The sequence below is a fragment of the Manacus candei genome, unplaced genomic scaffold, assembly GCF_025592945.1.
Source record: "Manacus candei isolate 608988 ecotype Guabito, Panama unplaced genomic scaffold, ASM2559294v1 h1tg000071l, whole genome shotgun sequence".
NCBI lineage: Eukaryota > Metazoa > Chordata > Aves > Passeriformes > Pipridae > Manacus > Manacus candei.
This window is the reverse complement of record NW_026138119.1, coordinates 9,255,143-9,282,273: the sequence shown is the minus strand read 5'-3', so window position 1 is coordinate 9,282,273 and position 27,131 is coordinate 9,255,143. Positions and strand designations below refer to the sequence as shown.

The window sequence follows — 27,131 nt, the reverse complement described above, 5'->3', positions numbered from 1 at the left end:
CTCCCACTGCTGCAGAGACTCTTTCTTAAAGAATCATAACTTGTTTGGTAACACTGCCCTTGGCATCAGTCACAGGGGCAAAAGCAGCACCACAAGCACCTCAGGGGTTGTGTTTTACAGGATTTCTCTGTTCTTTGTAGTAGGAGAAGGTCATTAACCATGTGCTGCTGCAGTGGGCAAGGATGTTTTCTCTTGTTGGAGTTGTAGGAAGGTGCAGGAGTTCATTCCCCATCCCTGGAAGTGTCCAAGGCCAGGTTGGAGCAACCTGGGATAGTGGAAGGTGTCCCTGCCCAGGGCAGGGGGTGGAATGAGATGGACTTTAAGGTCCTTTCCAACCCCAACCATTCTATGATTCAATGGAAGTGTTCAAAAAGGTGTGGATGTGGTGCTGGATCAATCACAATCGACCAGGCTGGAAAAGACCTCTGAGACCATGGAGTCCAACCCTTGACCCAACCCCACCTTGTCACCCAGCCCATGGCACTGATGCCACATCCAGGCTCTGCTCAAACCCCTCCAGGGACGGGGACTCCACCCCCTCCCTGGGCAGCCCATTCCAAGGGCTGATCCCTCTCTCTGCAAACAACTTCTGCCCAATGGCCAACCTAAACCTGCCCTGGGGCAGCTCAAGGCTGTGCCCTCTTGTCCTGCTGCTGGTTCCTGGCAGCAGAGCCCGACCCCCCCCGGCTCCCCCCTCCTGGCAGGGAGTTGCAGAGAGTGAGAAGGTCTCCCCTGAGCCTCCTCCTGTCCAGGCTGAGCCCCCCCAGCTCCCTCAGCCTCTCCTCACAGCTCTTGTGCTCCAGACCCTTCCCCAGCCTCGTTGCCCTTCTCTGGACATGGATAGTGGTGGATCTGGCAGTGCTGGGTTGACCTGATGATCCTGGAGTGTTTTCCAGCCTCCACAGTTCTATGGATACACCTCAGGCACACACAGATTTCTCAGCATTTCCCACCCCCCAGTCAGAATCCACATCCCTGGTGTGGCTGAGTTTGTCTGTCCCAGCTTGTCCTTCCCTCTGTGGAGCTGCAGGAGTGGCTCCAGCTCCCAGCTCTGCCTGGAGAGTGTTTCCTGACATCCAATGTCCAGCCCAGACTGTGCTCTCAGGAGTCTGATAAACATTCCTGTGTCTCAGGCCATGCTCCTCATCCCCCTCTCTCACAATCAGCTCAGGGCTGCATTTAATGGCTCTTTGGTTTATTTTTCCTGGGAATTTTTTCCCTTTCAGCAGCTCAGCTGTTTCTATTCTTTCTGACACTCCCAGAAATCTCCAGCCTGGAGGCACAGATCCTCCCAGATTTATGGGAATCCCTTGCATGTGCTAAGAGAGAGGAGCAGGCCTGGCACAGTTCTTGGATAATGAAGCTCATCCTGCTTCTTTCTTAATCCTTTAAGTGCTTTCTTGTGAATATTTCAGCAGCTGACAGGGCCACTTAAAAACCTGACTTTGTTGATGTTTATAAAGTATAATTAAATATTGATGGATTCAGCAGCATGGCCAAAGCAGAAAGCTTCTTGAGAAACTCTCTTTTTTTTTTTTTTTCTGCTTAATTTTATTTACGATCCTAAAAAAAAAAAAAAAATAAATCACCAGGGCTCGCAAAAGAAGAGGAAAAAGATAAAAGTGATTCAATTATACACATACCTGGAGAATGAGGGATTTCCTGCTAAGTAAATATGATCATGCAAAAGCAAAAAAATGGCCCAGAGACACAATTAAGTTACTCAGGAGTCTGTTGATCTCGGGGGACTTTTTTGACATTTATGCTGCAAATGGAGATCAGTGCTGCACATAATGTGGGCAAACCAGGAGCAGTTGGCAACTGCCTCTGTTTTGGGAAGCCACAAAGCTTTCCAGCCTCAGGACTGAACATTTCAGCTGAGATTTCCACTTTTGGGTGATAATGGGGATTTATTTAGCGTGGCATTGTGACCATTTCTTACCTGGGCCTTGTGACCTGTAAAGGAATTCTTGGAATTGGAACTATATTTAACTTAAGCTTGGTCATCCAGTGCGTGTTACAAAACTCACCAGAGCTTAGGAATGACTCATAAAAAGGAGGGGATAAAAAAGAATCACCTTTGTTTTCAATCTATAAAGAACCTGCTCTCTCCCCTCCTCTTCTGTGCTGCCCTTTTCTTCCCTTCCCACTGACTCAAACTCTGCCAACCCAATTTCTAGTGATTTCTGGGAACTCTTCTAAATGCCTCTGGGTTCTCTTCCCTCTGTTTTTTCCCAGATATTGGCAGTTTTTTCTCCCTGTTCATTTATTGAGATGGAATCTACAATTGCCCCCCGAATTTGCTTTTAAAACCTTCTCTCCCCTGACCATCCCACCTTTAATTCCTTTCTTTGCTTGTCTTCATGGCTTGTACTTTCCCTATTGAAGTGTCTTTATCTCAGTCCATGAATTTTGTCACTTATGGATTGAGATAAATTCATGGATTGAGGTAAAGCAGTTCCTTCATCCTCATCAAACTTGAGTGGAAAGCCACCAAAACTGACCCTTTATTTTCCTAAACATCTTAAAAGCAGAGTGGTTATTTTTGATCTCAGTGATCCCTGAGAAACCAGGATAAAACCATGGAATGGGGGAGTAGAAGGGGTGTGTGAATTTGACATAAAAATGTATGAAAGTGTTGAGAAATTCCCAGAAATAATATCCTGGAGCAACCAAACCAAGATTTGAACATCCATGGATCCTCCTCCTCCTCCCCCCAACAGTGAGGGCTTTAATTGGTGAACTTATTAAAGAACAGGCAGTGTTAATGATCTCTATCATCATGATTAGCTCCAAAAATGGGGTTTGCCATGTGGTAAACTGGTTTAAATTAAGATTTAGGGCTCTAGAAATCAGAAAGGAATCATAAAAGAGGGATGTCCTTACAGGGAAGACCTTTATGTGCACTTTATTTGGAATGAGTGTGACAGGCTGGGCTGGTGGTGGAGGTGGGATGGATGGATGGATGGATGGATGGATGGATGGATGGATGGATGGATGGATGTTGCCATCAGAGCTCCAGTGAGACCTCTCAGGTCAAATATCAGGCAAAAAATTAATTAATTTTTGGAGTGATCTGCAATTTCTCTATGGGAGGAGCTACAGAAATATTATTAAATAGTCTGCTAAATAAATATTAATCTTTTAAATACTCTAAATAGTATTATTATTAAATAATATCATTAAATATCTGCTGAAGAGTGGGCTCATTCTGAGTTAGGGATGGCTGAATTTACAACAACACAATGGGTATTTTTTGCTGGTACCTCACAATGTGGAATCCAGCAGAATTCCTGAGGCACCAGGGGGGATAGAGCAGAAGCTACACATTTTAAAGCCATTTTAAAAACTGCACCTGGTGCTCTTGGTGGAAATAAAGAAAAAAAGAGCCTTTGATTTTAAGGCTGTGGGAGATTCCTCAGGAGAGGAAACAACTTGAACATACCTGGGGGGCGAAAGGAAATCCTTAAAAGCCTTTTAATTGGGGTTTTACTCATTAAAAAATCTTATATTCTGCAGGTTTGTGATGGGCTAGGATGGGGCAGAGTTAATTTTTTATCACAGTAGCTGATGGCTGGGATTTGGATTTGGGCTGGAAATGGTGTCTGACCCAGGGATGTTTTATTAGTGCTGAGCCCAGGGGGGAGGTTGGGGGTGCACAAGGATTTGGGAGGACAAAACTGATCCAACTGACCCATGGGATGTTCCAGAATATATGGATTTATGCTCAGCACATAAAGCTGGGGGAGAAGGAGGAAAGGAGGGATCTTTGGAGGGCTGGAGTTTGTCCTTCCCAGTCACTGTTGCATGTGATGGAGCCCTGATGTCCTGGGCAGGGCTCAGGGATGTGATCACAGGGCTGCCTGTGATGGGAAATGGGATTTAATTCCTTTCTTTGCTTGTCTTCATGGCTTTTACTCTCCCTATTAAATTGTCTTTATCTCAATCCATGAATTTCATGACTTATACTCCTCTGACTTTCTCCCCCATCCCACCAGGGTGGGTGTGAGTGAGCAGCTGCTGGCCAGGGTTAAACCATGAACCCCCCTGGATCTCCAACCAGCCTCCAAACCAGTGATAAATTTACTGCAATTTGGCACCTGAGAAATATTGACCTTGTGTAATTGCTCAGCAGGTCCTTTATTCCTGGCCTGGCTCAAGTCCTTCACTCACTGCACTAAGAGTTGCCTTGTTGTATTTGCTAACATTTGAAAAAGGAAAAAAAAAAAGAAAAATCTTATATGCTAACAATTTTTTCCCCCTTAATTTTCCACCTTTTCTGTTTTACTTCTAAAGGAGAAAACAGTTTCAAAATGAGCTCAATTGAAACAACACCAAAGTCAGAGCAAGGGGCCGTTGATGCAGACGGAATTGGGGGTGGATAAATCTCTGATTTCCCATTTCAAAGCTGGTTGTCTTGCTGCCTGCTCTTGTTATTTGAAGATTAACTCCCTCACAGCATTGCTGTTGAAGGGCAGAGAGGGAGAGACCTGTGGCCTTTCATAAAGTTTGACAGAAGAGCCTGTGACATGTGGTTATTCCCTGGCTGTGTGTGATGCTGACGTTGCCATCAGAGCTCCTGTGCTCATCCTGACATGATTTTAATATTAATTTGGCTGGCTGGAAAGTCTCAGGGCTGTTCACCCTGCAGGACCACTGATGATGAACCAGGCACTTTGTGTTTTGCCCTCATCTCGTTGTTTGAGGTCCTGTGGTTTGAATCTGAGTGGTGCTTCTCGTGTTGGGCAGGAGGAAATAAATCCCAATTACACTCTGCAGGCCCTTGCTGTGCCAGCAGAGCTTTAAAATCCTCATGGTGTGCAGAAATCATGGACAGAACCCTCTTTTGCTCTATGCCTGAGTCTACAGACCATATTTAATACTGTGCCTTTTTGTTTTCACCCTCTGAGTCCTCAGTGATTCATCTGAGTGGAAATATCTGGGGGAAAACTGCTGGGACCAGTCAAACCCATTGGGTTTTATTGCCTTTATTCTTTCAGAAAAGTCACCCACTGGCAAGAAGTCAGGGAGGATTTAGGAGCCTCTCTCCTGCCTTTCAGCAGGACGTGGTTTCAGGGTGGTTTTACACACACAGGGTTGGGGTGAAGAGGGCTCAGGGCACCCCAGAAATGTCCCACTCGTGGTCAAAATCCACATCCCTGGTGTGGCTGAGTTTGTCTGTCCCAGCTTGTCTTTCCCTCTGTGGAGCTGCAGGAGTGGCTCCAGCTCCCAGCCCTGCCTGGAGAGTGTTTCCTGACATGCAATATCCAGCCCAGACTGTGCTCTCAGGAGTCTGACAAACGTTCCTGTGTCTCAGGCCATGCTCCTCATCCCCCTCTCTCACCATCAGCTCAGGGCTCTCCCTGCTCTCCTTGCCCAGTGCTCAGGGGTGAGAGGAGACCCCAGAGAGCCACCAAAGCTCTGTGAGGGACACATGCTCCTGGTGAAAATGCACAGAGAACTCGACCAAACCTCTCATTTCTCCTCTCAGCTCACACCAAGACCCTGCCCGGGGGTCCTTGCAGGGAGATACAAAAACCTGCCCTGTGTCAGTGAGTTCCCCCCGCTCTCCCAGCACAGCAGTGACAGTCCCACCCCAGCCATGCCTTGGGGAGCTCTGGGGGTTGTTGTGTGCTCTGATTTCTCTTGATTTCCCCCCCCAGGACGAGGAGGAGATGGAGGAAGCCACCAACCAGAAGCTGGCCCTGCAGAAGGCCAAGGAAGTGGCCGAAGTGAGCCCCATGTCTGCAGCCAACATTTCCATAGCAGCGTAAGCACTCCTTGCTTCTTTGGGAACTGGAACCACCTGGGGGCTGTTTTTCAGTGTCACTGTGTGTCTGTCCCACTGGAGCATCCCATGGTACTCTGTGAGCCCTTCTAGACCATCTCTGTTCCTGGCAGGGCTTTAGGTTGGCTGAATATTCAGTGCTGATCACTTAACCATGAATTTAATTAAGGGTTTCTTTCATTTGGTGGGGTTTCTTTTGTAATGCCTCATCTTTTGCCTTGCTCTACATAACTGTATTTTAGAAGGATCTCTTTTTTTTTTTTTTTTTTTAAGCTGTCCTAGGATAGATTTCACCAGGTGAAGTGTTAATGTGGCACTTTGGGTTTTTAATGACCAGAGGAATGTGAGCACGGAATGTATTAACTATTCTTTCACAATCTCTGAGAATTTAAATGTAAAAGCCTCCCCTTCAATATCAGCCTGAAAAATATGCTTGAAAGCTCTTTTTTCTTTGCCATTTGAAAGAGTTCTGAGGTGAATAAAACCACGTATGTGAACAGCCACTGGTTTGTAGACGGAAACAACAATTTGCATTTTATGGATGAGAACATCTGCACGAGTTCTGTGACTCCAGAATCCCTGGAAAACATTGCTTTGGACACCATCTTTCCATGGATCCTGATCTAACTGAAGTGAAGATATGATGATCTGTAGGTGGGAATACTTGTCCAGGTCTTCGTGAGGTCACTTCTGCCTGTGCTTGGGATGTGCCAACCTGGAAGTGTCCAAGGCCAGGTTGGACAGGGCTTGGAGCAACCTGGGCTAGTGGGAGGTGTCCCTGCCCATGGCAGGGGTGGGACTGGATGGGCTTTAAGTTCCCTTCCAACCCAAACCATCCTGGGATTCCATTCTGTGATACCTCGCAAGGATTTACTGAAAAATAAAAGTTCTTCTGAAAAGTTCACTGAACTCTTCTGGAATTTTAACATCAGGGCAACCAGTACCAAGATATTTGACTTTTATATTTTTACAGGGAGCAGCTGATGTTTTCCAGACCCTTTTTATAGGGGAGACCTCCAAGGGCTGGGGAAGCTCAGGAGTTAAAATAGAAATTTCCTGTTCGATTTTGTTGCCAAATCTCTGGAATGCACCCAGATCCCTCCTTGTTCTTTCAGTGCAAAGCTCTTGGGACCCTCGTTATTGGGAGTTTAATCCACTTCATCAAAGACAATGGGCCAAATGGAGCCAGTCTGTTATATGTGAAGGGAATGATTATTATTAATTTGGCTATTTTATTCTTCTTGCCATTTTAATTTGCCATTTCTGCTTTAATCAGCTCCTCTTTATGCTGTGTCTGTTTGTTGGTTTTAAATATAATCTGTTCCTTACAATGCTTTCCTGTCCAGTCTTGAAGAGAAGCCAAATGAGGGCAGTTGCTCTTGTTCTTTGATTAATTTCTTGGCCCTCTTATTTTAAAATGCGAGGTGATGATGAATATTTTCTTCTTCTTTAATCAATGTGAAGATTTCTTAGAAATCAGCAGAAAAAAACAACCCACTTTAATGGACTCCAAAGAGGCTCAGCAATGGCAACTTTCAGGTTTGAAGCACCTTTCCCTTGGATATCTCTGTCCAGTGGTGACACAAATTACCCCATCACTTCACTTTTTATGCTCTTAAACTTCTCAGTGATCCTGAAGATGGAGCAGATCCCGTGTCCATGGCAAGTCTTGTGGGATCAGATCCAGAGCTGGACATGCCAGGAGTGAAAAACTGCTTGAAAATGGGATTTTTGGTGTATGGAAATAGCACCACAAAAGCAGAGCTTGGGCACAAAGAAGTGAGAAACAAACACCTGTAGAACCAAGTGGGTGGTGAACAAGGACTGGGAAAACTGGGATTGAGCTCCCAAAGGCCTCCTGCCAAGGTGGCTCCACCCAATCAGTTTGTATTTTTATTTTCTCCTGGGGAATCATTTCTTAGTTCTACAGTTTAATTTTCTTTTCAGATGAAAACGAATTCATCCCTGGCAGGCATCTGTAGCATGGATGGATGTTCTGAAAAAAAAAAATCAGCATTTTCTCCACCTGCATGAGTCAAAGTGGTGTTTGTTAGCAGAGGGCACCATGACTTGCATTCCCTCAGTCACGATGTTCATGTCCCTGGTGTGCTTGTCCACCTCCCACAGAGGTGACAAAGCTGTCCCTGGGCTGAGCCTGGGGAAGAGTCCTCCTGGTTGTTGTGCTGGTTCAGTGCTGAAGTGCTGTGCTGGCTGTTTGATTCCTTTCCCTTGTCAGTCCTGCATCAAGGACTGAGGGTGTGGATCTCCCCAGAAGCTCCTTCCAGGCCTTTCCACCCTCCGTGGTGACCCTGAGATCAGCTCAGTGCTGTCACTACACCCAGCTCATGGCTTTGATCCCAGTTTAAGAGCTGGACCTGCTGATCCCTGTGGGGATCACAATATCCTGTGATTCTCTGTCTGCTCTTCCATTTCTGGTTTTCCCTTGCCTGCAGTTTCCCTGCACCAATTACACAGAATCCCGGAATCAACCGCGTTGCAAAAGACCTCCGAGATCATCGAGTCCAACCTGTGACCCAACCCCACCTTGTCACCCAGCCCATGGCACTGATGCCACATCCAGGCTCTGCTCAAACCCCTCCAGGGACGGGGACTCCACCCCCTCCCTGGGCAGCCCATTCCAAGGGCTGATCCCTCTCTCTGCAAACAACTTCTGCCCAATGGCCAACCTAAACCTGCCCTGGGGCAGCTCCAGGCTGTGCCCTCTTCTCTCCTCTGCCATTCCAGCCTCCTTTCACAACTGACCTCCAAAAAATCTTCACTCTCTTGCGTTGGCTGCAAAACATCCTTTCCTAAGCATGAAACCCTGGTTGCTTATTTAGTGTGTCAGCTTGGAGGGCCTGAAGAGGCACCTTCACCTTCACACTGCTGTGTGAGCCACGGATTGCTTTGTGACTGATGGATGTCCTGGGGATCTCTTTTAATAACATGCTCATCACTGCAGTGGTGTCGAGGCATCATCAGTCTCACATCTGCCTCACAGGGCTCCCTTACAACACTCTGCACTTGTTTGTAGCTCCTTCATTCCAGAATTCCTGTGGTTTGCCTCCTGCTCCACCACAGGGTGACGGATTTGCCTGACCACAGTTTGTCTCTTCACCCGGTGAACTCTACCCCGAAGGGCCCCTTTAATTTTGTGGCTTTCCAGGTTTAAAACCTTTAGGTGGTACCCGTTGCTTTTGTCATTGTTGCAACGTTTGCTTGAAAATACGTGTTTAATTTGAGCCCATTGTTCCATTCTTATTTTTGTGATTTTTTTTTTGTCTGTGTTTGTTTTCTGTTTAGCGTTTTCCTTGCTTTGTTGTTTCTGGAGGTGAGTTTTTGGGGTCGTTCAGTTTGCCCGGCGTTGTGTTGAAGCCCCTCTGTGTCCTACAACATTGAGACCACTCAGCCTCTGGAACTGAGCCACTGTACAGACCAAGGGGTCTTTGGAGCAAACCATTGGTGCAGCTCCTGGGTGGCCAGAATGGAGGAGGGGGGAAAAGGGGATGATTAGAAGGCAAAGAACTTTGTGGTGCCACTGGAAAGTGGAAGGAAGAGCCATCAGGCTTGCAGAGCCCCCAGTGCAAACATATCTTTTATTCCCTGGTTTTGCTCAACCTGATGCCTCAATTCCCTATGTTTGGGTTCCTCCTCCACCTTTTCTGTGCCAGCCAGAGATGCACCAATGGCACGTACAAAAGGGGCTGAGATGAGCACCCCTGGCCCAGCCAGACCAGCCAGAGGGACACGAGCTGTGGCTTCCCTGGCACCCAGAGCCACTGGATTTTCCAGTGGCCTCTTTTCCCCTTTTCTTGGGAAAAGTCTTAAAATAGCAAATGTTTTTAGCAATCCTAAATTTGTAGGAGCCTGTAGGTAGTTGTGTGAAGTCACACTGAGTGAAACCATGTGCATTCTGTGACTTTGGTTCGGGTTTGTTTTTTTTAATTCCACATGGAATTAAAAACATGGTTACAGCTGTAGCCAGACCCAGGGGAATTATTCAATCACAGGTATGGAGGGGGTGAGTTTTGGATGGGAGGAGAACTTCCCAGATGTGGTGGAGGAAATGTGGTGGACAGTGAGAGAGACCTCCTGGATGTGGGCACCAAACCCAAACGCTGTGGAATTACCCGGTGCCATTTTCCCGAGTTACCTGTGCTTCCCAGGACAACCTTCCAGCCTCCCACGAGCTCTTCATCTCCAGGCTCTGACTGGTCCCTCACAGAGTTGTTCAGAGCAGTTGCCACTTTAATTGCAGCCCCACAGCAAGTTAGAAAAGCCAGGAGAGAAGCTCCAGGAGCAAAGAGAGGTGGCCCAACCCTTCCCTGTGACTTCTCAGAGCTGCCTGTCCCTTTTGTACCGGTCTGGGGGCGGAGGGGAGGGAGGGGGAATTGCTCTGTTCCTCCAGGACATTTTCCATCTCAGAGGCTCCATATTTTCCCCCCTGTCTTGGGAACACTGTGGTCTGTTCCCACACCTCTGTTGGGCTGTGGGTGCCCAACAAGGACCCAGCAAGGAGCGTGTGTGAACACCCAGCCCGTGTCCCTGCTGTGCTGGGGGATGTGTAGACTAGAGGAGTTGTTCTTTATCTCTTGCTGGCTCGTGATTTCTTCCCTTTTCTTTTCCCCCTTGGAGTGTGTTGGTGTGTGTGTGGGGTCCTGTGATTCCTCCTGTTAGATTTACCTTTTTTTGTCCTTGCTGGTGGTGTGCCAGTGACTGAGCTCCACCCAGAGACCCTCTCTGTGCCCTGTCCCTCGGGGATGGTAAGTAGCATCCAGTGGAACTCAAGTACTGTGCTTTGGAGAAGGAGGTGGCTTTGCTTTGTGGTTTTTCACCCAGCATAAATTCACTCAAATTTCTGGTTACAAAAAAGCAGCAGTGGCAGCAGAGGAGTGAACCTGGAGAGCTGCAGGGCTTGTGTAACAGGGGCTGGCCAAGTGACAAGGAGACTTGGCAGGAGGAGAGCGTGGCCTCCACCCTGCACTGCCCCAACCAAGGCTGGGATAAACCCCCTGGATCATCCCAGCCTCCTGCTGAGGGATGTGGAGATCCACTCTCAGCAATTCAACCCAAAATTGCCACAGGTGTTGCACCAGACTTGGTGCTGACTTCAGGCAAATGAGGGCAGCCCAGCACATTCTCCTCCATCCTGAGTTTTTCCACCTGTTTTGCCAGAGAAATTTCTTAGTTGTGCTCGAGGCCATTAGTGCTTGTTCTCTGCAGGGTTTCCCTGACATCCTGGGGGTTCAGCCTCCGGCCAAGGAGTAAAAAGATCCCCAGCTTGAGCAACCTGGAAACAATCATTTTCTTGGCAAGCAAGCAGGGCATGCCAACCCCACTTTGACTCCTATTTCATTTGGCACAATAAAAATGTAGAAATACTGAAGCTTAGGTAGCATATTTTACCTGTTTCAGCAGATTGTTTGCTTCAAGCCAAACTTTTATGATGCCTTTCATAATTTCTCTTATATTCATGCCAGGTTTCTGAATTTCTGGATTTTTTGTTATATATATATATTACCCAGGCCAACATTTCTGTTTAGAATAATCCATTAATTGTAATAAATGTATATTAAAAACTCTGCTTATATGATATCCAAAGGACATTAGACTTTAATTGGCCTTCTGGTTTGCTGGTATTGATTGTTAACAGATTAAAACTCTCATGGAAGCAGGAGAAAAAATGCTGCAGCTGGAAAGGCAAACCCAGGAGGTGAAGGGATTTCATTTTCAGTCTTGGGGACAGTTCTCTGAATGATGTAGATTGATCAAAATTGTCTTTTATAACTAGGAAAAAATTAATGCCTCATTCAAGATCTATCCTGAGCTTTTCTGTAGATTCCCTGCCAGAGGCAGAATAAACTCTTTTTCTGTGTAATTCAGTGATTTCCATGTTTAGAACCCCCCACATTTATGGTGTTTAGATAAACACTGGATGGAGGAGAATCCACAAAATAACTTGTGAACTGAAAGAAGCTCCTTTCCATTCTGGGCCTGCCCTGATGAAGCCGCAGCAGAGCTGAGGTTTTCAGACCCAGTGACCCATATTTGGCCAGTCTGAGCCCAGGCACATCCCTGTCCCCGTCACAGGAGAGAGGTAGGTGCCTCTGAAGAGCACATCTGAGGCAGGGACTGAGGAGAAGCTTCCTGCTGGAGCTCAGGTGGATTTTGGAGCCGGGATGTGGCCCCGGGTCCTCTCCCCAGCCCATGTTCTCCGTGTTAAGCTTCCTCCTGGTGCCCCAGGGCTGGAGCAGGAATTAGCATCTTGCTCCCACTTGGAAAGGACTCTTTGCAGCACAGCTGTAAAAGCAATCCCCACCTGGTCCTCCAAAGGCCTCTCCCCGAGGCCCCGGCGGTGACTCCGCGGAGGACCCCACGCCGTGAGTATGGCACACGGAGGCGCGACGGCCCCGCATCATCCTGTGGCTTTCGGTTCACCTTTTAATTTCTTCCCCCCACCACCCTTTGGTTCTGTTTTTTGATTCTTTGGTTGTCTCCCCTCGCCCAGAGGGTGGTGTGTCTGTGACTTCCCCACTTTGTGAAGCTTGCCTGGTCTCCTCCCGAGGTGCACGTCTGCATCCCGTAGGACACGGCCTGTACGAGCCTCCTCCCCGATGTCTCTTATGGTTTCTCTGCTCTTCTTCTTCTTCTTCTTTTCTGTTGTTGGTTGGTTTTGGTTTTTTTTTTTTTCTCCCCCCTTTTTTCTTTTCTCACTTTTTGTTTTCTTTGTTTGTTTTGTTTTTGCATGTGCAGTTTTGTAAAGCAAACTCGAGGTACTGTATCTCGCAGCTCGTCAGTCTCCAGCGTAAATTCACCGTGAGTTGCTCTCTGTTACAATATTCAGTAAATGGATTATTTATCATTTCTACCTCTGTATTTATAAACCACCCTCTTTCCCTTTCTCCTGGTGCCTTTGGTCCCTCCTTGTTTTTTTCCAAGAATCATTCCCATCATTGTGGAAAACCTCCAGACCAACATCCAGTGGAAGGGCTGGAACATTGTCATATGATGCTTGTGATTTGATCGTGAGCAACTCTGTAGTGTTTCATCCATTGACTGTGACTCTTCCTCCCCTTCTTTCCTTCATTTTTCTCTCATCTCCTTAATTATTTCCATCATTCCTTCCTTAACTCTTTCCCCCTCCTTTCCCATCTACCCTCGTTTGATGGTTTGTCTCGTTCTCACTTGTACTTCTGTTCTCTGTGTTTATTGTGCACTGGGCTGATGGCTTTGATGTTCCACCAGTGTTTGCACCTCGGGCTCAGTAGGAGAACCAAAGTGCACTCTTTGAGTGCAAGCTGGAGGAGGACTTCCAAAGAAACTCCTGGAAATGGGGTCCAAGTGAAACTAAATTGGAAAACTCTGTAGAGACATCCTTGGGAAACTGGTTGTGAGCTCTGACCTTCTCGAGCTGGAAATTAAAGCTACAGATTTTATAAAAATAAGGCACTTGGCAACTCCCATGGACCTGAGGTCGAGCAAACACAGTGGAAAACCTTCCCTTCACTCCCTGTGCTTCCTAACAAACCAATCTTGCTGGCTGTGCTGTCAATCAGGGGGCGCTTTGACGCCGCTGCAGGTTTGTAGAAAATATCATTTATTCTCATCTGACTAATCCAACAAAACTCCTCGTGAGCTCCTCATCGACCCGTGGGAGTGTCTCTGCTTTGGGTTATCTCTTACCCTGTGATGTTGTCTTTCTTCTTTAATGCTTTTGGAGAGACAAGTAAGTGCAGTTCCAACCCGTGTGGGGTTTGTACCCCAGCGGGGACCAAGGTACGGTGAAGCAAAGGAGCTTTCCCACCAGCTTCCTGACATCTTCCTTTTTTCCTGGGTGTCTTGGGGGTGTTTGTATTAAAAATACTTGTGAGTTTGGCTTCTGTGTGACCAAGACTGAGCTTTTGTGACTAACAAAAGTAGGTTTGATGTGTCTGTGCTGAGGGTTGATGTCTCACAGGGCTGGGACAGTGAAAAATGAGGGGATTAAACCAGACCAAGGCAGGTTTGGACTCATTTCTCCCAATGCATTTCCTGGCTGCTGGGAGTCTGGACAGGCAGGAAGGTGCAGAGAGAGGTGTCCTTCCCTTTGGAAAGGGGAAGGAAATTTCCCCTTGTCTCCCACCCCAGCAGGAGGAGGGGGAATGTTTGAAGGTGGTGATGGAGGGGAGGTGCTGCCGACTTGCCCTCTCCCCAACACTTGGATTTGCTCCAGTAGAAGTTGCACCAAACCGGTCTGAGTCAATATTTTCCCAATTAAGAATAAAGAATAAAGAATTTGGCCCCTTTTCCAAACTTCCAGAGGCAGAGCTGCCTTTTATAAAGTGACAAAATCAAACAGCAGGTACTAAAACCCCCTTGGAAGGAGGTTTGGGTCTGTTCCCAACTCCCCACCAGCCAGAGAGACAGGATAATAGAGGCTGCTTTTGCTGATATGACTCACATCTGTTCTCTGAACAGAATCAATTTGTACTGCAAAGAGCTGTCACTGAGGTTTCTCATCCTCTCTCCCATCTCTCTGCACTGTCTGGGCCATAATTTGTAATTTCCTATGCAAACCAGGGCTGCTTTTGATGGAGGAGCTGAGCGGGCGCTTTTTTTTTTCTAAATGAGAAATAAAGAGCATTTCCCCAGCAAACCCCCTTGTTTGGATGAAATAAATCTCTGAACCTCACCAGAGGGTGCAGTGTATGAAGTCCCAGAGACAACAGGGCATCAGCAAAGCCCCCCTGAGGTGTGGAGGCATCTGAAGGTTTATTTACTCAGCTGAAGGTTTATTTACTCACCTGGTTAGAAATGGGGGGGGTTGATTTTAAATGCAAATAGATAAACTGGAGAAACCCCTCCCAGAGCCAGGCAGGTGCTGTGGATTCCTGTTCCCTGGGTGAATGTTTAGACAGGTTTAGGGTGCTTTTATATCCCTCTGGTTCTACCCACTGCGAGTGCTTTGCTGTAATTACACTGAACAGATATAAGTGCTCTCATTTCTGGGACAGTAATCTACTAATCAAAAAGAGCTTTTAAAACTTTGCAAAAAATCCCCTGTTCCTTTGCTTGAACAGTATAAAATACCCTGTGCCTTTAATATCACTAAGAACCAGGATTTACAAAGCCACGCTCATCTGCTCTGAGAGAACAAAGCTTATTCCAAAACCTTTTGAGCTGGGTTTTCTCCATGTTCTTTCTTTGATTATTTTAAAAAAAATAATAATTCTAAATTGGAGAGAAATTAGAGACAAAATCCCTGAGCTAGTTTCTTAAAAAACCAATAAATTAAAACCAAGGTGAGTCATTTTCTTGTGCTAATTCCAGCCTTTCGTGCTACAACAAATTCGTGATAGAGGCAAGGCAAGAAGTACAAAATACATTTTTCATTCACTGAGAGAAGGTCATTAAATAGAGATATGCTCTATTTCTTTAAGTAGATCAGCATTTATCTAAAATACATACTGGCAGCTAATTTAAATGTACATAGGCAATGACACACAGCCAAGGGAATAATTGGGTTGGGTTCTTCCAGTAGTGGGGAATTTAGGAGCTGTGGGGTGTTGAATTTTCCTGTGAGTCCTTACATTGCAAGGGGTGATGAAATCCCAACTGGTGCATTCACTCACCTGAGGTTTTCTTTGTGTTGCTGTTGTTGATGGTTCATTTCTAACAAGATCCTGAGGTGTCAGACAGGACAAATTCCATGTTCTTAAGGCAATTTCTAGGATGGTAAATAAAGGGAAAGCCAGTGTTTCACAAGGAGAGGATGATTTTTTTTCCAAAAGTACCAAACCTGCCAATTTTTTTTCCAGAATAAAACTTAGTTTCCTTTCCTACCCCAGTTCCTTCTTTCCCACCCCAACCACCACATCACGTCCCTGCTGCACCACCCCAAGTGTGGACAGGCTGATCTCACACAGAGGGAAATGAAACCCCTTAAATATCCTCTCCCAGGACGAATTTGTCATTTGCCAGCCAAGAACCCAAATTATTCTTGATCTTTATCTCTTGCTTTTTCATATTCACTGTCTGGGCTTTATTTCCACATCCTCTTAGTGCCAAAAAAAAGGGGCTGTGACACCGTTCCCTGGTGTGTTTTGTCTTGGTTTTTATCAAAAGCCTGGAGTTTATGGGGGGACTTTGCTCTGGGATATTGAAGTGTCACGGCCAGAATGGAGAGTGGGGCTTCATCACTTAAGAGGAAAGCAATAATTTAAAGTAAATATAATTTTCCTGGGGTTTAGGAGAACTTAATGGCTCCACATATTTAACCTCAGTGTGGTTTTTGTTAAATCAAGCCATAGCAATGTGGCTTTTAACTCTGCTTTTTTTTTTTTTTATTTTTGATTTTGCTTTTAACTCTCTCACCCCGTTATTTATTACCGAGCCTGAAATTATGTGATCACAAATCATAACTGAAATACCAGACAAACCTCGAGGGCTGAAGAAGGATCTGGTGTCTGAGGACACCAACATAACTTGAGACAGAAGAAATATTTTCTGGCATTTTCTTCGGATCTGGGTCAGATTTTTATGGGATGCACTTTTACTGAAAACAATTAGGAAATTCTTATTATTAGAGCAACGGGGAGCAGCGTGGAGGGTGGTGAGTCGTGGCTGAGTGAAATCATTCTGCTGTGAAAAACTCCAGCAGGAAGCAGTGAAATTTTGGCTCCTTTAACACTGGGAAGCTTCTCCTTGGCTGAGCTTTGCATCCCTTCAGAGCTGCACAAAAACCAGGGGCTCGGCTGTGGCCAAACCCCAAAGCAGCAGCAGCAGCAGCATCGTGTCGTTATTTTAGTGCTCGTGGGAAATTGGGGCCACAGACACCTCAGGGGAGTGGCAGCAAAGTGTTGGATCTCTCCTGGATTTTGGGTTGATACGCTGGAAACTGCTCGGGGCAGATCCCACCTGGAGTTGTGTGTCCAGCTCTGGGGCCCCCAATGTAAGAAGGGTGTGGAGCTGTTGGAGCGAGTCCAGAGGAGGCACCAAGATGGTCAGAGGGCTGGAGTCCCTCTGGAGCCAGGCTGGGAGAGCTGGGGGTGTTCAGCTGGAGAAAGGAAGGCTCCAGGGAGAGCTGAGAGCCCCTTGCAGGACCTAAAGGGACTCCAGGAGAGCTGGAGAGGGACTGGGGACAAGGGATGGAGGGACAGGACAAGGGGGAATGGCTTCCCACTGCCAGAGGGCAGGGTTAGATGGGATATTGGGAAGGAATTGTTGGATGTGAGGGTGGGGAGGCCCTGACCCAGGTTGCCCAGAGAAGCTGTGGCTGCCCCTGGATCCCTGGAAGTGTCCAAGGCCAGGTTGGACAGGGCTTGGAGCAGCCTGGGCTGGTGGGAGGTGTCCCTGCCCATGGCAGGGGGTGGGACTGGATGATTTTAAGGTCCTTTCCAACCCAACCCAGTCTGTGGTTTTAGGAACTTTCAGGCTCCACATTGGCCCCAGGAGCTCAGCTGCTCCCCAAAGCCCCCCAGAGATGCTCAGCATTATCTCCCTCAGACATCTCAGCTTCCTCCTCCTGCTGAGACCAATTCCCTGTGGCTCAGCACCCCCTGTGTCTGCAGCTCTCCAAATTGTCTAAAAGAACAGGGAAAATGAGTAGAAATAACAGACTAATGATAACATTGGGGGGAAAAAAATCAAAACCTGGCATTTAGTGAACTTTGTTGATCAAAAAATTGGCATCTGTGACAGCCTGAAAGGCATCTCAGATTCCAGCAGCGAGTTTCTGAAGGTAAGGGTGTGATTTACAGGCAGTCTAGGCTTTGACCACATTAATAATTTAGAGTTTTTAGCTAATATGGGGAGAAATATTATGGAAGAAAATGTTTTCTTTCCAAGAAACTGCCATATCAAAAATTCTCTCATATAAACCCAAAATTAAATCTGAGAATAAAAATTGGAAGGGACTGGGCAGTGTTTTCTGCAGGACCAACGTGTGTGTGTGTGAGGCAGCAGCTCAGTAGGAGAGCTGAGAGCATCTCCTGGGGGAGCTAAGGGGGAAGAAAAGGTGCTGGAGCATCCAAGCAGCAACTCCTGGGGTCACTGGCAAAGCAAATTTAACCACTGGTGGTGAGTTCACCTGAAAGAAAATCGGTTTATCAAATCCAAGAGAGACAGAACACTCTGCTTTGTGCTGCCTGCCCCGGACTGAAAGGTTTCCTTGTGTTTTCCAAGTGGAAAATGGAAATGTGGAGAGTTTATGAACTCCAAGTTTATGAACAGAGAATGAGATTTTAGGGGGAAGGTTTTGTCGCATGGTTTTTTGGTTGGAGCTGTATTTTAACAAGAAATTCCCTTTCATGTGCACTCAGAACACACTCTCTCGTACCCACAGTCTAATGTGGAGGTATTTTTAACATCAAATTATTATGTTCCTCCTAGTCAGCTTTCATTCATTATTTACTAAAGCAAAATTTTAAGGATTGCCATGAACTGAAGCAATGGTTGGAAAGGTTATGGTAACAAAATCTTTAATCATTCAGGAGTACCCTAAGATTAGAATATGACTAAAAATAGGCTTTCCTTTCCTGAACCATCCACACAGTGACTGGCTGCCTTTTTTTCCTTATACCAACATGAGTCACTGATTCATTAATATGAATTCTATTTGATTCTACATGAATTGTGTGGTTTTCTTTCCAGCCACGGGCAGGAGTTGTTTGTTGGCTTCTTAATCTCAGCAAAACCTGGAATTAGCAGCATTATCTACTACAACAGTTCAAGCCTAGAGGATCTGAAAACTGAATAGAATGCCAGTACCCTTAAAAGAATTAGGAATATTCTATAGACAGAAGATATGGATGGGAAGGAATTGTAAAGCAAGAGAATTAACAGCAATGTTTGTACCGTGTCTGCAAGTCAGAAGTGATTTACAGGGCAATTCTTTTAATGGATCAGAAGGATTTTAAGAAGAAAACAAGGTTTCACATAAGGAGTTGGCTCCATAAATAGTTTTTCTTTTCCTTGTGGAATAAATATTTGTTATCACAAAGGCTCATTTTTTTACCAGTTTGGACAAGTCATGCCTCGTTTGTGCTGTAGATGGGTTGTGCCTGTCCCTGCTCACGCAGAATTAAGTGATGGGGGGAGCAGAGGGAATAATTATTGCCCTGTTTGCTGATTTTCCATCCCTTATTTTGGTGTATCTGCCCCGCATCCTCACGAGGAACAGGGAACGAAACGCCCGTGCTTAGTTTGAAAGGTGCCATTCCTGCTGTGCCATAAATGAGCCCCGGAGCTCCGTGTGGCCGGGCGGAGCAGAGCACCGGGAGAGGGGGAGCTGCCCCCGGGAATCGCTGCTGTGGGAACTCGGAGAGAACCGGGACACAGCCGGACGGGCAGATGGACACTTTCCCTCCAGCTGCTGCTGTTTTGGCTCCGAGGGCCCCAAAGGCTGTCCCCAGAGGGCCCTGCCTGCTCGGATGCTTCGCTCCCCTTCCCTCCAGCAGGTCTGATGTGCCCTGGCACCGATGTTCCTCCCCAGCTTGGACACGATAACGAGCTCGCTGGCAGCTCCACTTTGTCCTCATTGGATTTTTGCTGTGCTTCATATATTTCCTACTTGTTTTTTTTGTTTTTTGGCTGGTTTTTTTTAAGTGTCTTTCCCTGTAGAACAAGGAAAGGATGCAGCCATTGCTTCTGAACCTCCTGCTCTTGACTTGTTAGCAGCCAAAGCCAGCGGGTGGTGGGGTGTTGGAGCCTTTTTGGCAATCGCCTCCGCTCCTCGTGTCAACGTTAAGGATGCAGCTCATTTCTGGATGCTGGGAAATTCCAGCCTGTAATGACAGTGGCTGCTTTCAGGAAGGGATTTTAGCCAAATAGGCTGTGTTAATATGTGCTTTCTACAGGTTCTGTCAGCCAGGAGTGATGTACAGTGGAAGCTTTAGCACCTCAGAGGTAATTTCGAGGCTGATTTATGTTCTGGGTGTAGCTGAAACACAACTAAAAAACCCCCTGGAGTGACACATCTTGTGTCAGAGCTGGCAGGGTCTGAGTGTCTCCTCTGCCTGGCATCTTCAACCTTCCTCCTTCCACCCAGTCTGATTTAGGAGATTTTCTTTATGACTTGGCTTGGATGGGCACTGATGGACAGGCTGTGTCCTTGGGAGCTGCCTGAGGATTTCCTGTGGGTTTTACTTTGGGGAGTCACTGCAGGGAGACTGAGGGCTTTGTGTCTCACCCCTGTGTGGTCCCATGGAAATGGAGCACAGGATGGAACATGAGGACTGGGTGGTTGCAGGTAAACTGAAGGCTCCACTCAGCAGAAGGGCACTTTCCAAGGATTAAGGCAATGCCAGTGGAGGTATCACCATAACAGAGACAGAGAGGACAGGTGTCTCCAGGGATAAAGGTGTTCCCATCTCATCTCAATCTTGGCCTACAGAGATGGTGAAGGGTCTGGAAGGGCCATAAGAGGAGCAGAAGAGGTGACTTGGAGGTTCAGCTGGAGAAGAAGAGACAGAGGTCAGACCTCACTGGGGTCTGCAGCTCCTCCCGAGGGGCAGCTCCAATCTCTGCTCTCTGTGAGCAGGGACAGCACCCAGGGAATGGCTGGAGCTGTGTCAGGGCAGGGTCAGGTTGGATCTCAGGAAAAGGTTCTTCCCCCAGAGGGTGGTTGGGCACTGCCCAGGCTCCCCAGGGCAGTGGGCACAGCCCCAAGGCTGCCAGAGCTCCAGGAGGGTTTGGACAATGCTCTGAGGGCCAGGGTGGGATTGTTGGGGTGTCTGTGCAGGGCCAAGGGTTGGACTTCAATGACTTCCCCTCACTCCTGCTGCCAATCTAACCGCTCTTGCTCATCACTGATTTGCTCATCCCAATGTTTCCAGGTGGGGAAAAGGTGCTGTTCCTTGTGGGAAGCTTTGTGGGCTGTTTCAAAGCTCTGGCTGGGGTGTGTGTTTTGTGTGCTGACACTTCAATCCTTCAGACTCTACCTGATGCTTCCACGTTTTAGAAATGAGGAGAACTCCTTTCCAGAGGGCTGGTCCCAGGGTGCCTTACGTGTGTGTGGGCAAACTAACACCGGTGATCCCGCTGGCTTTCCCTGCTCGTGTTCTCCGCCAGCCATTCTCTCTCCATTCCTACAATTCCTTTGGTCCGACCCTCTAATTCCCCATCTCAGCTGAAAACTCTCTCTTTTTTTTTTTTTTTTTTAAATTTTTCGGGTTGTTGTTCAGGGAATCGGCGTAAATTCGGACACTCACTTTTCACCTTCCTCCCTTCCCCTCAGCAAGCAGCAGAACTCCTCCAAATCCAAGTCGGTGTGGGAGCAGAGGACCAGCCAGATCCGGATGCACAACTTCCGAGCCAGCTGCGAGGCCCTGTACAACGAGCTGGACCCCGAGGAGCGGGTCCGTTACGCCACCACCCTGCACATCAGGCCGGACATGAAGACCCACCTGGACCGGCCGCTGGTGGTGGAGCCCCGGAGCGAAGGCAGGAACAACATCAACAAGCTGAGCCCCGGCGACGTGCAGGAGGTGCAGGAGCACCCCAAGGGCGGCTCTGCCGACGGGGCAGAAGCTCCGCGGAAGCACCACCGGCACCGGGATAAGGAGAAACAGGCGGAGCAGGAGAAGGGCGACGCGCCCAAGGAGGAGAGCGCGGAGACCGCGGGCGCCAACAAGGAGGAGAGGCACCGGCAGCACCGGAGCCGCAGCAAGGAGGTGGAAGGCGGGAGCAAGGAAGGGAAGAGCGAGCGGAACAGGGGGCAGGAAGGGGGGAAGAGGCACCACCGGCGGGGCTCGGTGGAGGAGTCGGGGGAGAAGGAGCACCGCAGGCACCGCACGCACCGGCACTCCACCGAGCGCCAGGGCAAGGACGGCAACGGCACCGCCAACGGCGCCCGCGGCGAGCGGCGCTCCCGGCACCGCGGAGGGTCCCGCTCCGGCAACAGGGATGGGGAGCCCAAGGGGGAGAACGGAGAGGAGCCCCACAGGCGGCACAGGCTCAGGAACAGGGCCCTGTCCACCTACGAGTCGGTGGAGAAGGAGAACGGCGAGAAGGAGGCGGAGGCTGGAGAGAAGGAGCACCGGAACCACCAGCCCAAGTAAGTGGATTTCGTTTGGATACACGCCTTGGGAACTGCTCTGATCCCACCTGGAGCCCTGTGTCTGGCTCTGGGGCCTCCAACACAGGAAGGGCATGGACCTGCTGGAGCGAGTCCAGAGGAGGCCACAAAGATGCTCCAAGGGCTGGAGCCCCTCTGCTCTGGAGCCAGGCTGGGAGAGCTGGGGGGGTTCACCTGGAGAAGAGAAGGATCCAGGGAGAGCTGAGAGCCCCTTGCAGGACCTAAAGGGACTCCAAGAGAACTGGAGAGGGACTTGGGACAAGGGCCTGGTGTGACAGGACAAGGGGAAATGGCTTCCCACTGCCAGAGGGCAGGGATAGATGGGATTTTGGGAAGGTATTTTTTCACAGTGAGGGCGGGGAGGCCCTGGCACAGGTTGCCCAGAGAAACTGTGGCTGCTCCATCCCTGGAAGTGTTTAAGGCCAGGTTGGACAGGACAGATCACCCCTTGGATGGCTCAGGGGCCACAAAACCTCAAATGTATTTCAGAAAATTCCTTATTCCCCTTCCCATGGCATTCCCTGTGGTCCTTGTGCTCACCCCACCCTCCACCATAACCTGCAGTCCTGTTTTACTCCCAAAGCTGATCTCTGTCCATAGGAACCAGGTTTTAAGGAAGGAAACATCCTTGATGCAAATACCCACAGACCCTCCAGGACATAACACAGAGCAGAGAATTTTACAGCCTCTGAAAGAACTTTCTGAGGGACGTTTTTTAAAATTCCCTTTTTTTAATGCTGAGCCCTGTCAGCTGCACCACCAGTTGTTCCAGCACGTGGCTCCTTCCATCGAGAACAACCATGTCTCCCATTTGGTTTAATTCTTATGTAAGTCAAGTGAGAAAAATAGCACTGGTGGAGCATTTGGAGTAGTTAATAAAGAAGGATAGATTGCCTTTTCAGCTCTATTAGTCCAATGGAAAAGAAATTGCACTGGGATTCTTTAGAATAGAGCTCATGTCACCGTGGAGAGCTGTGAGTGGCACTGAGATAATAATTTTCCTGTCTATATTATCTTGCTTTCAGATGAATTTCAAAACACTCTGCGTGCTGTTCAGTTTGCTCGTGTGCACAGGCTCCCTTTCCAGCTCACTGGAGTGGAGCTGCTGCTGCAGAGGAAAGCAGGAGCTCTTTAGCTGCTGACAGCAACGTTACAGAGCAGTTCAGGAGTGCCAGGGAGAATCACCACGTTTAAATAAGGCCTCAGGAGAGCATTAGGAAGCAGAATGTCAGCCCTCATTCAGCAGCCAGCTGATGTGGGGAGTTAATGTCACTGCTCCACGCCAGGGCCACTTGGGCCTTGTGAACCTCAGTTATGGGGCTCATTAAACAGAATAAAGGGACACTCAGCGGCACAGTCCAGTTTAATGTTGTGCTTGGATGTTGGCCCAGGAGGTCTCAGAGGGAAAGGTCCTGTCCTGTGCTATCAGTGAGTTGTGTCCTGCAGGCTGTGGCTTTTCTGCAAAGGGTTTCCATGAAGAGAAGAGTCTGTGAAACCCAGAGGTGAAACCCCAGCTCTAACCCTAACCCAGAGGTTTCACAGAGGTGAAACCCTAAACCCAACCCTAACCCCAACCCTAACCCAGAGGTTTCACAGAGAAGAAACCCTAAACCCATCCGTAACCCTAACCCTAACCCCAAGCCAGAGGTTTCACAGAGGTGAAACTCTAACCCCAACCCTAACCCCAACCATAACCCTAATCCAGAGGTTTCAGAGGTGAAACCTCAACCCTAACCCTAACCCAGAGGTTTCACAGAGGTGAAACCCTAACCCCAACCCTAAACCCAACCCTAACCCCAACATAACCCCAACCCTAACCCCAACCCTAACCTCAACCCACAGTTTTCAGAGAGATGAAACCCTAACCCCAACCCTAAATCCAACCCAGAGGTTTCAGAGGTTAAACCCTAACCCCAACCCTAACCCCAACTCTAACCCTAACCCAGAGGTTTCAGAGGTGAAACCCTAACCCCAACCCTAACCCCAACCCTAACCCCAAGCCAGAGGTTTCACAGAGGTGAAACCCTAAACCCAACCCTAACCCCAACCCTAACCCCAAGCCAGAGGTTTCAGAGGTGAAACCCTAACCCCAACCCTAAATCCAACCCAGAGGTTTCAGAGGTGAAACCCTAACCCCAACCCTAACCCCAACCCAGAGGTGCAGGGTCACATTCACGTGTTCTCTGAATCCTTCTTTACCATATGTACCAACCCCTGCTCCTCTGCCTCAGGGAGAACCAGGTTGAGCTGGAGGCCAGTGGCAGTGTGAGTGTCCCCGTGCACACCCTGCCCAGCACGTACCTGCAGAAGGTGCCCGAGCAGCCCGAGGACGCCGACAACCAGAAGAACGTGACGAGGATGATCCAACCCCCCCTGGACAAAACCACCACTGTGAACATCCCCGTCACCATCACGGCCCCCCCGGGGGAGACCACTGTCATACCAAGTGAGTGCCTTGCTCTCCAGGCTTCTTCTGCCAGGGAATTGCCAGGGAAGAGCCAACTTGTCGAGGAGGGGGCAGCACACACTGGGTCAGGTGGGGGGTCTCCTGGCCACCAGCATCCTCACAGATGCAGACAGGAGAACCTGTTGATAAAAGATCTATGATTCAGGCAGCCTGCAGGTACCCAAAAATGGGTTCCTGGATCACCTGGTGGCTCTCCTGGCCACCAGCATCCTCACAGAGGCAGACAGGAGAACCTGTTGACAGAGGATCTACGATTCAGGCAGCCTGCAGAACTCAATGAGGGTTCCTGGGTCACCTGGTGGCTCTCCTGGCCACTAGCAATTCTACAATTCATGCAGCCTGCAGGTACCCAAAAATAGGTTCCTGGATCATCTGGTGGCTCTCCTGGCCACCAGCATCCTCACAGAGGCAGACAGGAGAACCTGTTGATAGAGGATCCACATTTCATGCAGCCTGTGGGTACCCAAAAATGGGTTTCTGGAAAGCACCCCGTGAGGTTCCCTGGAGATGGCTCCCCCAGAGCACATCCTGGTTCTGCAAAAGAGAAAGATGAAGGAACAAGAAAACCAGCAAATATAGTAACTGAGGGCTGGGCAGGAAAATCAGCAGCTGGTGCAGCAAAGCAGCCCCAGCCTGAGGTGAGCACAGGAGCAGCTCTTCTGCTTTATCCCCTTCCTCCTACTCCAGCAGGGATGGGCTGTGGTTCCTGGGGGCTGAGCAGCCACAGGCCCCTCAGCAAAGGCCAGGGGAGGTGGTGGTGTTGCATTCAGGCCCTCAGGATGGATTCCCACCTCTTGGCTCGCTCACTGTGGAACAGCAGGTCCTCGTGGCCTCACAGCCACCACAGCACCCTTGGTGGTCCCACTGCTCCGGGTTCCTGCAGGCTGGGCCAGTCCTGAGCTTTCTGCAACCCTCTGCACCTCAGTTTGAGCAGATCCCCTCTGACTGACCTTGCCCTGCTCCACAGCTCTTTGCCTTGGGTCTGTCAGTGCAGATTTAGTTTTCCAGTTGGCCCCAAGACCGTTGTGCCCGTGATGTGCCCTGAAGCCCCCCAGCCACCAGCTTGGGGCTGATCCCTGGCAGAGCAGGAACAACCTGGAGAACTCTTGAGAGTAGGGATGCCAAGGAAAATTGCAGTGTGAACTCCAAGAGGTCCTGAACTCCTTCAGGCTGTCAGGACTCCGCTTTCCAAGAGGCACAGCCAAAAGCAGGGTCTCTGTGAGCTTTTTCTCTGTGTTGTCAACCACAAGACTTTTCTTTTTTTTTTTTTCCTTCTTCTTTCTCCTTTTTTTTCCCTCTTAAATGATAATTTTACTATATTGCAATGCTGACTTCCTGCCAATCACAGTTTATCTGTCCTGCCCATTTCCTCACTATCTGGCTGGAGATACAATAAGGAGTTTATTGAACATGTCACTCACACACAAGGAACTGTCATTTCCTTGCAGAATAAAATAAAAAGTGATAAAAGCCCTGCACCTGGCACATTCTAAGGGAGTTGAGGTTGTGGACTCCAGGTTCTGGCAGTTAATGGATGAGTCTCAATATCTGCCTAAGAAGAGTATTTGCAGAATAAAACATGTTTCAGTTCATATATTGGAAATGATCTTCAGTAAATTATCCTACAAACCCACTGCAAGTCAACTTAGGATGAAAATTGAAAAGTTTCCAACCTCTGGGAGTGAGGTTTGGAACAATCTTGGAGAAGTTAAAAGTCTGATGAGAGGTGGAGCTCGGCACCTTTACACAGCTCTGACAAAACTGAGCTGCACGAGGCAGGCACAGATCAGGGGCTGCAGGAAGCCCCTTCCAGGTCTCTTTTCCTAATGCTGGGAAGTTCAGCAGTTTTAGCCCCAAAATTATTAAATCTCATCTATGAATTTGCACTTCTGCCCCCTCCAAAGCCAACCTTGCTCCTGATCTAGGGCAGAAGACACAGGATTAGGAGGCTGCTCAGCCATCCTGCCTTTTGTTCTCTTCCCAAGGATCCCTCACTCATCCTCTCTCCCTAATAATCTGTGCTGTTTGAAAAGGGTTTTCCATCCCCACTTTGGCAGCTCTTGGATGAATAAGTGCCTGGTTTCTTTGTGTGTCTGCACTGAGCAGCTTCATTTCCTGCCTGCTTGTGATCCACTGCTCATCAGCACAGCAGTTGTGGGGCAGAACTGTGTGTAAGTGGCAGGGATAATAATCAAATGATTGTTCATCACGTTTAATCAACACATCCAAAGGCTGTTTGCTCTCCCAGCTGCGCTGTTTGCATATCCAGCTGTTGCAAGAGCCTCCTGTGGGGACACTGGGGATGCAATTTTAACTCTCTCCTTTCTCTCCCCTCGAATTCCCATCTCAGTGAACAACGTGGAGTTTGAAAGCAAAACAGAGGAGAAGAAAGATGTCGATGACCTGACGAAAAATGGGCCTAAAGCAATCCTGCCTTACAGCTCCATGTTCATCCTGAGCCCCACAAACCCGTAAGTCCTTCTAACTCTGCTTTTGGCTGGCAGGAACTGGTTATTCAGAGCAATCACATCACTTTTATCTCCATCTCTGCCAGTCAAACACATTTGGATATTGAATAATATCAAATATGTGGGCTGGATGCTGCCGTTCAGCTGGGCTTTCCTGGGGTATAAACTGCCAGGGGAAAAGAAACAGAAATAAAAATAAATATTAAAAAATAAATATAAAAAATAAATATAAAAAATAAATATTAATAAACTGGGAAAAGAGGATGCTTTAGGCAGATCCAAACCACCCTGCTGACCCTCAGGTGGGCAGTTTGTTCACCTAAATCACTAAAGGGTGGGAATTTGGGCTATTGC

General features: G+C 48.3%; 1 protein-coding gene across 5 annotated transcripts in view; it reads left to right on the top strand.

The window, feature by feature from the left end:
- CACNA1B (calcium voltage-gated channel subunit alpha1 B) overlaps positions 1 to 27,131 on the top strand; it is a 308,320-nt gene that overhangs the window by 203,278 nt on the left and 77,911 nt on the right. For 4 of the 5 annotated variants that reach the window (XR_007907763.1, XM_051807855.1, XM_051807858.1 and 1 more), the window contains exons 19-23: positions 5,664 to 5,770; positions 12,542 to 12,604; positions 21,003 to 21,821; positions 24,074 to 24,288; positions 26,660 to 26,780. Coding sequence is in view for 4 of the 5 variants with exons in the window: in XM_051807855.1 (XP_051663815.1) it covers positions 5,664 to 5,770; positions 12,542 to 12,604; positions 21,003 to 21,821; positions 24,074 to 24,288; positions 26,660 to 26,780 (1,325 nt within the window). In the remaining variant the exon portion in view is untranslated. The remainder of the gene's footprint in view (positions 1 to 5,663; positions 5,771 to 12,541; positions 12,605 to 21,002; positions 21,822 to 24,073; positions 24,289 to 26,659; positions 26,781 to 27,131) is intronic. The other variant, XM_051807859.1, reaches the window with a different exon arrangement.